Source organism: Phyllostomus discolor, chromosome 2 (genome assembly GCF_004126475.2).
Source record: "Phyllostomus discolor isolate MPI-MPIP mPhyDis1 chromosome 2, mPhyDis1.pri.v3, whole genome shotgun sequence".
NCBI classification, from domain to species: domain Eukaryota; kingdom Metazoa; phylum Chordata; class Mammalia; order Chiroptera; family Phyllostomidae; genus Phyllostomus; species Phyllostomus discolor.
This window is the reverse complement of record NC_040904.2, coordinates 45,378,381-45,389,627: the sequence shown is the minus strand read 5'-3', so window position 1 is coordinate 45,389,627 and position 11,247 is coordinate 45,378,381. Positions and strand designations below refer to the sequence as shown.

The following is an 11,247-nucleotide window of genomic DNA, read 5'->3' as shown; positions in this document are numbered from 1 at the left end:
GGAGGTGGGGACAGGAGGAGGTGATGTTTGAGTTAAATCTTGGAAAGAAGGGTTCCTGAGTACTTCAACGTTGGTGCCTCCTTTGGGAGAACTGCTCTCATTCTGGGGAGCTGTGCTGGTCTGCGTGCTTTCACTCACATCATGGGGGCAGCTGCTGTGTCATGATGTTTGTAAAGGAGAGCGGGACTGGAGCATGTTGTGACTCAAAAGAGCACCGGGAAGGGAACTGTGATGAGAGGAGAAGGGAGGAGAGGCCCCCACCTCATAGCCACGTTCCTCCACACACAGCTTGCCCAGAGACATCTGCGTCTTCACGCGGCGCACGGCACACTCCTTGTCGGAGAGCCCGTCTGAATGCGAGGATATCTCGATGGGAATCTCTGGCGTCTGGGACAGCAGGTCATCTAGCTTCTCTGCCAGGCGGTCTTCAAGTTTATCAGCTAACTCATCAGGACTGTTCGAGTGGTCACTGGTATTTCCCTCCTCTCCATCAGACACCGAGAAATTCTCAGAGCTAAAGGTTGAATATGACTGGCAGCTTCTGATACAGCGATGGGGCCTGGAACACAAAGAACCAGAGGAACTCAGTCACCGGAACAACTGCTTGCCTTGCCTCGTCTGTCAATCTTAGCCCTGGTGGGAGGTCACCTAATTTTTTTCCTGCCCTTCAGGGAGATTCAAATTCAGGTAGGTTGAAACTATTTAATTTTAAAGCAACCGAGAGGGAAATTAGTATGTTTATGTGGCTAAATGCCGAAGCTGATGGCTACCACTGGCCTTGAAGCAAGTCCGCCTTTCTAATCATACCGTGTATACCTGTGCATGGTATGGAAATGTTCAAATTGAAATTATGCTTCTTGTTCACCGAGTCCCAGATTCCCACAGGTGAAAGAGACTTCACAGATTTTCCAGTCTAACTCTTCCCCAGATCAGAAAACTAGAGCCAGAGAAGGGAAGTGACTTGTTCGAGGCCATGCCATCAGCACAGGCAGACCTGTGGCTCGGGTGGGTCCGTTCACGCCCACTCAGTGTCTTTCTCTGCCTCAGTCCACCCCAGCTGCACTGCCCACTGGACATGGCAGCCCTGGAAAGACGGCCTTCGCCGCCTCATCGACCCCGCCCCAAGAGAAATGAGCTCGGAAGGGATGTTCACTCTGCGGCTGTGGGCAATGCCCAGCCCTTCAGTGGCTCGTTGCAGTCAGCATCTGGGCTTTGCTCTGACAAGGCAAAGTTTAGGGGTTGGGGAGAGAATTTGTGAAATCCTCAGGCTCATACTAGTTTAAAAACAAAACAGAACGCATAATAAAAGAAGACTGCCTTTTCTCTCTGGCATTGTCTGATCTCTCTGTATTTCTTAGTGCAAAGTGATTTCAATGGCACATGATCTGAGCCAGGTCGATGATGGGCCAGGTGGTGTGCTGGGGGTGGGTGGGGGGGTCAAGGTCACATGAGAAGAGTCAATGTGGGAATGGGAAATGGAGATAAGACTCACACAGTTCCTCAAGGCTGATAATCCAGAAGGGAGACGGGGGAAGAACGTTACAATATAAAAAGCAAAACTATGTGGTAAAAACATACATATAATTTGCATCCTAGCCAATAAAGAAAGGTGGGAAGCCAGTAGGTGGGCTGAGTTCATCGTGTGTCGTAGGAACAAAAGCTGGAAGTAACATCATTGTGATGCCAGTAGAACGAGCTCATTTTACTCAGGCTCAATCCGGATGCACAGGAGAACACAGTGTCCAAGGAGACAATACGACAAGAGCTTCGTGGCAGGAGTGGCTCAGGAGATGAGAACAGATTGCTATTTTGCACATTATGTGGGGACCCAGAGTAGTTTACCAGCGGACTAGGAGTCCCTTGGTTTGCAGGGATTTCCTGTTTCCGGGCAGGTATACAAACCTTCCTAGAGCTCTACTCGTAAAGAACGGAATGCTTATTAGCAGAAAAGGCCTCTTGGGAGGAAAACTACCTTCCCTACTCCTACATAGGATTAGCTCTTTAATCCTACAAGAAAATTATTATTGCTGATTAACTAGGAAGCTCCTTCTAAGGCTAGTTGAAGGGGGACTCGACTCATCTAATCTAACTATAATTAATTTGAGGTATAAAGTCCAAGGTGTGGAGAGTGCCAGGGACTGACCTGTGTACCCCTCCCCAATTCATATGTTGAAGCCCTAGGCTCCAATGTGACTAAATCTGGAGATAGGGTCTTTAGGAGGTAATTAAGGTTGAGATCACATAGGTGGGGCCCTAATCCTATAGGATCTGGTCTTATAAAAAGAAGAGGGACAAGAAAAGATGGAGGCATAGACAGACTGTCTCGCCTCTTCGCATAACTACGTTAAAATTACAACTAAAACATAGAATAACCATGACTCAGGACCATCACAAATCAAGCTTAATAGAAGTCTGACAACTACAGAATTAAAGAAACCACATCCACCCAGACTGATAGGAGGGCACAGACACAGAATGGGCTGGTCCCACACCCATGTGGATAAAAATTCAGGAGGGGTATCTCAGGAGCAAGGAGTCCCAGCCCCCTACCAGGCCCCCCAGCCCAGGGTTCCAGTGCCAGGAAGATAAGTCCGCATAACTTCTGGCTGCAAAAACCAGCGGGGATTGAGTCGGTGGAAGAAACTGCTAAAGCTCCAAGTACTTCCTCTTAAAGAGCCAGCACATGGACTACTCAGACTCACTCCCTCTGAGCTCCAGCACTGGAGTAGCAGCTTAAAAGGCACCAGTAGTCTACAGGGAGAAACCAAAGTGTCTGGCATAAGGGGGGGAAAGCCACTGTCCCTTTGCTAAACCCTCCCTGCACAGAGCTGGTAAGACGGTGCCATATCTGAGACTCCATTAACCTGGCTAACACTGTGTGACCCACCTTGGAGGCTCTGCTCCACCCAACTTATGGTCCCACACAAGCTGCTTTTCCATAAGAATGGCTGGTTTTGGCTCCTAAATCCTACTGAACAAGCAACAGCTGGCTTTGGTGAGTCCTAGCAGCAGCCAGATAGATTCACAGCTTGGCTTCATGTGGGAATCTCCAAGCCCAGCACAAGTAGCAGCCATCTCAAATTGCTTTAAGCTCAGGCAGGGTGTCCCAGGCAAAACAAAGGTGGGGGTTGAATTTGACCTCCAACAACCAGGAAATTTCAGGGCCAGCACACTCGATGGGCAGCTACAGACCATGAGCACCACCACCCTACCCCCACACAGTTGATCCTCCACAGAGGGCAGAGGTTAAAGGTAAGTGGTCACAGCCAGTCTTTGCAGCTGACTGGCTTGGGTAAATCCCTCTTACTGCCTGCCAACAGCAACTAAGGCTCAACTACAAGAGGAAGGTGTACTCAGCCCACACAAAGGGCACAACTTGAGAGTAACCAGCTTGGGTGATAGGGGAGGCTGTGCCACTGGACCCTACAGGACACGTACTACATTAGGCCACACTACCAAGACATGGAGTCAAAGCAGCTCTACCTAATACATAGAAACAAACACAGGGAGGCTGCCAAAATGAGGAGACAGAGAAATATGGCCCAAATGAAAGAACAGATCAAAACTCCAGAAAAAGAGCTAAAGGAAATGGAGATAAGCAATCTATCAGCTGCAGAGTTCAAAACACTAGTTATAAGGGTGCTCAAGGAATTTAGTGAGAACCTCAGCAGCATAAAAAAGACCCAGTCAGAAAGGAAGGACACACTAATTGAAATAAAGAACAATTTACAGGGAAACAACAGTAGAGTGGATGAAGCTGGAATCAAATTAATGATTAGGAACACAAGGAAGCAAAAAACAGCCAATCAGAACAAGAAGAAAAAAGAATCCCCCAAAATGAGGATAGTATAAACAGCCCTGGGACAACTTCAAGAGATCTAACAGTCATGTCATAGGGGTGCCAGAAGGAGAAGAGAAAGAGCAAGAAATTGAAAGTCTATCTGAAAAAATAGTGAAAGAAAACTTCTGTAATTTGGCAAAAGAAATAGACACACAAGTCCGGGAAACACAGAGTCCTAACTATGACGGATGCAAAGAGAGCCACTCCAAGACACACCATAATTAAAAGGCCAAAGGTTAAAGATAAAGAGAGACTCTTAAAAGCAGCAAGAAAAGACGTTAGTGACCAGATGGCTGACAGATGGTGGGGGCACGTGGGAAGAATGGGTGAAGAGGTGAGGGGATTAAGAAGCACAAATCGGTAGATACAGAATAGCCACGGGGATGTAAAGTTCATATAGGAAATGGAGTAGCCAAAGAACTCATACTGGTGACAAATGGACATGAACAGTGGTGTGGGGATTGCCTGAGGGAGTAGGGGGCTCTGGGAAGAGGGGACAAAGGGGGAAAAATCAGGACAATTGTAATGCATGATCAATAAAATATAATTAAAAAAAGAAGAAGATATCTCTTTGTTTCCTCCTTATCTGCTCCCCTCACCCCCCAAACATGTGAGGACACATTAAGAAGACTATTGTCTGCAAGCCAGGAGGAGAGTTCTCACCAAGAACCTTGATCTTGGACTTCTCAGCCTCCAGAACTGTGAGAAATAAATTTGCATTGTTTAAGCCACCTAGTCTATGGTGTTTTGTTATGGCAGCCTGAGCAAATTAATTCAGAGAGGCATACTAGAAACCAATAAAATTATCCATAGAACACATGGCCATCCGTCATAAACTGTCCACTGTAGTCTCAGTTGTAACCATGAATCTGTATTTATGCTCCTCTTGAAATTCCCATGGAGTGAATTCTGATAACATGGGCCTGGCTGTGCACAGCCAGTTGTCAAATGTGGCAATGGGAGACCATAAACATGGTGAGTTCAAGTATCCTTACAAGACGGCTGTTAGAAAGCGACGTGGAAGTTAACAGGAAGTACGGCAAACTGGGTTTCCCCAATTACACTGAAAGCAATCACGTGTGTTTGATAGTTTTACCTCTGTCTTCGTGGAAATTCAACTTCACTGTCCACTTCCCCTTCTTCCTCTTCTGAGGACTCATCTCCACTCTAAGGAAAACAGGAGAAAAGAGTTTCATTTCTCTCTCTCTCTCTCTCACACACACACACACACACACACACACACACACAGTCCTTGCAAAGATGTAATCATCAAAAGGCATTGAGTAGTGGCTTGCTGAGTGCCATCTTTAAACATATGTATCTTCACTCGTTCTTTCAGCAACTTTCCCTGGGTGTCCTTGATGACAGGTCCGGTGCTTGATGATGGAAGACGTGCAGAACTGAAATAAACATCATCTCTGCCCTCAGGGAGGTGAGTGACCGGGAGGGGACACAAGAGAAGAGGTCCTGGACACTGGGGCAGTCTCAGGTAAGCATTGTTACTAGGGGTTCCAGGCTTTGTCATAGAAACTCCACCAAGAACTGATCTTTCAATTGTTCAAAGCCCTTTTATGTACCAATCACTTTTTCACCGATATAGTTATTATAGTCATACCATCTCCACTATTAAGACATACATCATTTGAGAGTCAGCCTGTATCTTGCTGTATTGCACGCTTCACCCCGCCACTAATACACTGCTGCATACAAAGTGGGCGTTTAGTGCATTATTGAGTCAGCTTGTCGGCAGGGTAAGGGACATCCGAGGCCTCGTGATTGCTGGGGCTCTATGGTTGATCTGGAAGGCCGGGTAAGTGTCCTGCTGAGCAGATGACCTTCCTTCACAGGGAAGATTCCATTTCTCTTCAAGTGCCTGGGAACAGCCACATTAGGACCCACTGTCCTTAACCACAGCTTCACGACGCACTGGATTGCTACAATCCCTTGGGTGACTGGGTCCAAGTAACTGTAGCAAAGACTGAGGACAATTTACTTTGAAAGTCAGTTCTAAAATACCTTCACTCTTACCCACTTCATATTCTGACATGCTTTCAAGTAGGAAAGACAGGGATGGAGATAGCCTGACTGCTGAGACGAGCCCCTCGCCCCAGGAGTACACGCGGGAGCACAGGTCAGTGGAGAGGAGGGGGCCTGCTTTCCAAAAGGATGGTTCCAAGGAGACCAAATGCAGAAAGTGTGTGCTCTGAGGCCTGCAGGCCCACAGGTGGCATCAGAATGGAATCAGAATGGTTTAAAGATACACATTACTTGGGAGGGGACCAGGGGATGGGCAATTGCTCAAGGGTGCAGGGTTTCTTTCTGGGGTGACAAAAATCCTCTGAAGTTGGTTATGGTAAAGGTTGTACAAGTCTGAATAAAAAGAACTGAGTTGTATAATTTAATGGAAGAACTATTTAGTGTGTGAATTACATCTCAATGACGTTGTTACCAAAAAAAACCCCACACATGGGTGTGGGGAGCAGAGACTGGGTTAGCCCAAGTCCACTGCGCTGCCTGGAACGCGGCCTGATTTCCAGGACTGCCCAGTCGTCAGCGGCGCTGCGTGTGGTGGAGGAAATGCAGTCCCCAGACAGCAGCCCTCAGCTTCAACGTCTTTTCTGTTCAACGTCTAGTTGGCCGAAACATCCTCAGTTACATTTTAGACCCTTTCATTCTTTCAAATAAATGCCTGCTGAATGATGATGATGGTACGAAGCAATACTAACTTAGAACTGAGTGGATAGCTACTGTGTGCTAAATTCTTTTCATACACAATCTTATTTTTAACTCATTAGCAAGATGAGCTCACGTTTTTTAGAAGTTTGCTATGTGCCAGGCCCAGTTCTAAGTGCTTTGTGTGTATTAACTCATTTAATCCTCACATCCACCAGTGAGGCAGGACCCACTGTTATTAGCCCCATTTTAGAGGCGAGGACACCAACATTTATAGAAGTACTGAGTGGAAAAGCCTTTGAACTAAGCTTCGAACTCAGGTCTGCCTGACTCCCGAGCAGGTGCTCGTAACCACGGTGGTAGACCGCCCTGCAGCTCAGAGGCCCCAGGCAGCCGGTGCGCAAGCAGGTGAGAAATAGGTTTCAGTGACTGAGAACTTACTAACAACTCCTGATGGTTATTAATTAAGACACTGTTTTCCAAAGTACATTGTGAAAAAAGTTAATTTCGTGGAAGGTTGATAGGTATCTTTAAAAGGCAGTACGGTCAAATAGGTGAGGGAACTGCTGGATTAAACAAGGTTACTACATGTTTCCTCAAAGTGGAGCATTTGTTAATGTGCACGAGGACCTCCCAGAAGGGACAGAGAACACTGTGTCGACCAAACCTGTTTTATGACGGGATCCTTTCTTCTTGTAACATTCCCCAGGACTAGGTCAGAGTAGTGGTTTTCAAACTATTTGGATTACATATTCCTAATATGTGGTTATTTATCTACTTATCAATTATGTACATGTCAATCAGTCCATTGGTTCAGTAGTTCTCAAAGTGTATTCAGAAGTCCATCACTTAAGCAGTGTGAAAAGAAAGTATTTGAAATAAAAGAAGCTTCTGTGAGCTCATCCTTTTACAAACTGCACTCCCTATGTGTGTTTGATAGAGCGCATCACACGACAGGCTCTGACACCCCGCGCAGGCGGTGATGCACACAGCTGCCATTCCCGCCTACCTTTTGAAGGGGCCTTGCTTTTCGAGGTAGCACTGGCGGGGTGACGTGGTGAGGGACGCCAAGGGATGAGGCAGACCTACAGCCATTGAATTCATTTTCTTCCATTTTCTCAGAACCTTGGGCATGTTCCGAGAGCAGATTGTGTGCTGGTGACTTGAAAAGGTCGGGGCTCCTCCCCGCTGGCTCAGCAAAGGGAACGTCTGAGGACCCACACTGCTCTGGTCTGCACTGTGCACAGGGGTCGTAAGGGTCAGCCTGACAACAGCCCCAGGGGCCAGCCTGGCCCTTGTCCGGCTCAGAGCTTCTCCAGCAATCTGCGGCCATGGCGGTAGAGATGAGGTCAGGGCTAGAGCCAGGCATCTGTCTTTGAGCATGGTTGCTGAGGGGGCTCCGCAGGGCTGCTGCGGGGCCAAAATACCTCAGGTTGTTGGCGCAGGTCGCGATGTCCTGTCCGTGCGTATTGAGCCTGGGATGGTGGCTCTGAGACGTGGCGGGAGGGGGTTGCTGGTATTGCTGCTGCAGAGAAGGGAGTTGGGATTCAGCTTGGTGCAGGTGAGAGGGGTGGGGGGAGTTTTCCTGGGCTGGCTGGTTTTTCAAGATTGCTGCAAAGTCATTATGGCTGCCTCTGCTATTTCCTCGGCGGTGGCGTGGTTTGCTCCGGTATCGGCTCTTGCTGCTTGAGGTGGACGTTTTGGGGCTTCCAGACAGGGGGGATGCAGTGGGAGCCACCTCCATGCTGGGGATACCTTCAGATCGCAACAGATCTGGCCTGGGAGAACAGATAGGTTTAGTTTTAAACATATAAAAACATATTAACATTTGGGAAACTGTATCACAAGCCTTAAAATACACACACCATTTCAATTTGTGGTCACATACAGGGATTTATCCAATAGAGATAATGGATGCCCACAAAAATCTATGTTTGAAGACACTGTTGCTTAAAATAGCAGAAATGTAAACAACCTAGAAGTCCACTGATAGAGATTTCCTTTACACCTTCTGGGTTTTATTCTGTGCCTCACTGGCCACGGCACCGAGTCCCCTTGAAATTCTAGTCCTGCCCTACAGGTTTCTTGACCTGTTCCTCATAGTATCAGCCCTCAGCTCGGTGCCAGTAAGCCAGTGTGGCCAGAAGTCTGTCTGATGATGGAACCAGATTCAAGGCATCACAAAGGAAAGAGTTCAGGGTAGACGTAGTCTTCCTGAAAGCTGGGGCCATCTTCATATGTGAAGGACACTAACAAGGAGTCTTGATCATAATGGGGACTCAGTGTTTCAGGAACGGGGAGACACGGGGTGGGGCTGGAGAGCAGGAAAATAGTAGAGAGCCCAGGCAGGGAGCAGAGCCAGTGAGAGAAGTTCTCAGGAGGAGTGACCCCGCATTGTCCTGTGCTCCTAAATCACAGGTGGCAAACACAAGGCAAACGGGCCGAATCTGGCCCTCCACCTTGTTTCATCCAGCCCGGCACCTTGTTTCTACTCGGTGGCAGCACCGAGCTCTCACTTAGCTGTTAGGGAGTAGTCACGTTTATACAGTCCTAAAATTACATTCAGCCCTTTGAAGGCAACCGTGAGGCTGAGGTGGTCCCCAGTGAAAATGAGTTTGACACCCCTGTATTATGCAGTATACAAACCACTTGTGTCCTACTACACAATATCCATTTTACAGAGAAAGGCGTCAAAGGATCAGAGAGGTTGGTTGTCTTGTGTTCATCACAAAGCAAGTAAAGGGCAGAACTCATAAACTGACCCTGAGTCTTAAGACACCAAGGAATAGTTCTTTCCCCGTTCCAAGCTTCTCCTTCTTATGGGGTATTTAGACCATCTTGCTGGCCTCTATTCAGTTGTGACAGGTTTGGTGGGCCCAAATTGAACTCTGACTCTTTTCTTCCTAGTACTTAACCAAACACACACCGCAGTATAGGCTAGGGGATGGAGGATGGTTTCTTTTCTCTGATCTCCCCAGAGGTCACTGGACTTCTGATGTAAGGGCACTTCTTTCCTTTACATTAATTTAACTAGGAGAGAGTCAACTGTCCATTATTGGAGAGGAATGAGGCTCTAGTAGAACTTGGCAATGATGGGAAGAGCATTTAAGGTTAAACTACTACAGTGTTTTAGATCTGTGGTGGAGAATCTGAGTTCGCAGTGGGCTGCATTAGCTTACACATGGATTTCCCACTGAGCAGGTGGTCGGCACCCCTAATCTCCACGTTGTTCAAGGGGCAACTGTGTAAGGAAAATGTGTTATAATTTAAAAAAAGCACTCAAACCCCCCACTTCTTGAGCATTTATTAGGTGATTTCACATACTGTCTTATTTAAACCTCACACGAGTCCCATGCAAGAGTGGAATGAGGGGAACCACATATACAGGTCATTGTCAAGGTCCTGGCTTTGGTGCTCACTTCGGCAGCACGTACGCTAAAGTTGGAATGCACAGAGATGAGCACGGCTCCTGCACAAGGATGACATGCAACTTTGTGAAGCAGAAAGAAAACAGAAAACCAAACAAAAAAACTCCATAGTCTCTGCTTTCATTTATAGGCACATTATTACAAAGAGCTAAATGAATAAATAAAAGTGGGTCATGCGTGGACCAATGTTGCATAAATCAAGAATTATAATTAACCCAATTCTGTGCATTAGGGGTTAAAAAAAGAAAAAAGAAAGCTCGTGTGCTACATTTATACCATTTTACTCATGGGGTGGAGAGGGCAAGTGACAGGACCCAAATCACACAGCTTGTCACTGGCAGAGCCAGGACTCAAACCCAGGTCTGCTGGCTCCTGGTTCACTTCTCTTCTCTGTAGTCCATGCTAAGGTAATAAATGTCTATGCCTCAGGCAGTAAAACAGGGATTCCCAGGGTCCATGACACACTCTCTCCCACCTTCCCACTCTGTTTCACCCAGAGGCAAGTGTGCTCTTGATGAGGTAGAGTGGCCACACCCACCGTCATCTGATGATGCATTTTTAGGGGGGTGTTTCTCCCATTTATCGGAGTATCAGGTCGGCACAAGTGTCTCACCGTTTGGTCTGCACCCCAGGTTTGTGAGGCGCGCCTTTCCTTTTCATGAGCTTCTCCATGGCATTGGGGTGGATTATTGGACGGACAGGGTGCCGTTTGTAGGTCCCAGGATACTTCTTTTCCACTGCTTGCTCGCGCCTTCAGAGTAAGAGGAAAAGGCCATCTTAGTCACCGCATTCAGAAAAGATGGGCAGACTGTTTCACAGGCTGATTCCACCCACAGACTCTGGCCACACTTACCAGACACAGGCTATTTGAATAACAAGGCTGCCTGCCATCCAGGTTAAAAAGGGAAAAAAAGATACTGAATTCAAACTAACCTCACTGCATTTCCCCCTGAAGCTCACAGATGCACCCAGAGACGGACTCCCCTTCCCCAACACACCACACGAGCGGCATGATGCATCGGTGGGAGTCCTACTTATTTCAGTAGCTGCTGTTTTGGTCAAGTCCCTGCAATTTTCTTGCCATTCTCAGAAATACCTTAAACCACTTGCAGAAGCCACCTCACTTCCCGAGGGGGAATTAGCCCCCACGCATCTACATCAAGCTGTTCATGAAATGAGGACCCCTCCTCTGAGCCATTCAGCAGGGTGAAGCTGCAAACATCTTTCAAGTGATGTTCCCCTAGAACCAGCTCCGTGGCAACTCCCCTGAACTGTGAACCTCCCCAGGGGCAGGGATGTGTGCGG

The 11,247-nt window shown here is 47.5% G+C and overlaps 1 protein-coding gene and 1 non-coding gene across 5 annotated transcripts in view; one reads left to right on the top strand and one right to left on the bottom strand.

Annotated features, from left to right (window-relative positions):
- The window catches only part of MAP3K13 (mitogen-activated protein kinase kinase kinase 13), a 148,663-nt gene that overhangs the window by 2,938 nt on the left and 134,478 nt on the right, over positions 1-11,247 (bottom strand). For all 4 annotated transcript variants that reach the window (XM_028504452.2, XM_028504453.2, XM_036017799.1 and 1 more), the window contains 4 exons: positions 10,556-10,693; positions 7,524-8,292; positions 4,938-5,008; positions 262-559 (listed from right to left, as the gene is read on the bottom strand). In XM_028504452.2, the coding sequence (XP_028360253.1) occupies positions 262-559; positions 4,938-5,008; positions 7,524-8,292; positions 10,556-10,693 (1,276 nt within the window). The remainder of the gene's footprint in view (positions 1-261; positions 560-4,937; positions 5,009-7,523; positions 8,293-10,555; positions 10,694-11,247) is intronic.
- On the top strand, positions 9,926-10,028 carry LOC114491201. Its single transcript, XR_003684009.1, has one exon. It is a non-coding gene; the product is annotated as a U6 spliceosomal RNA (small nuclear RNA).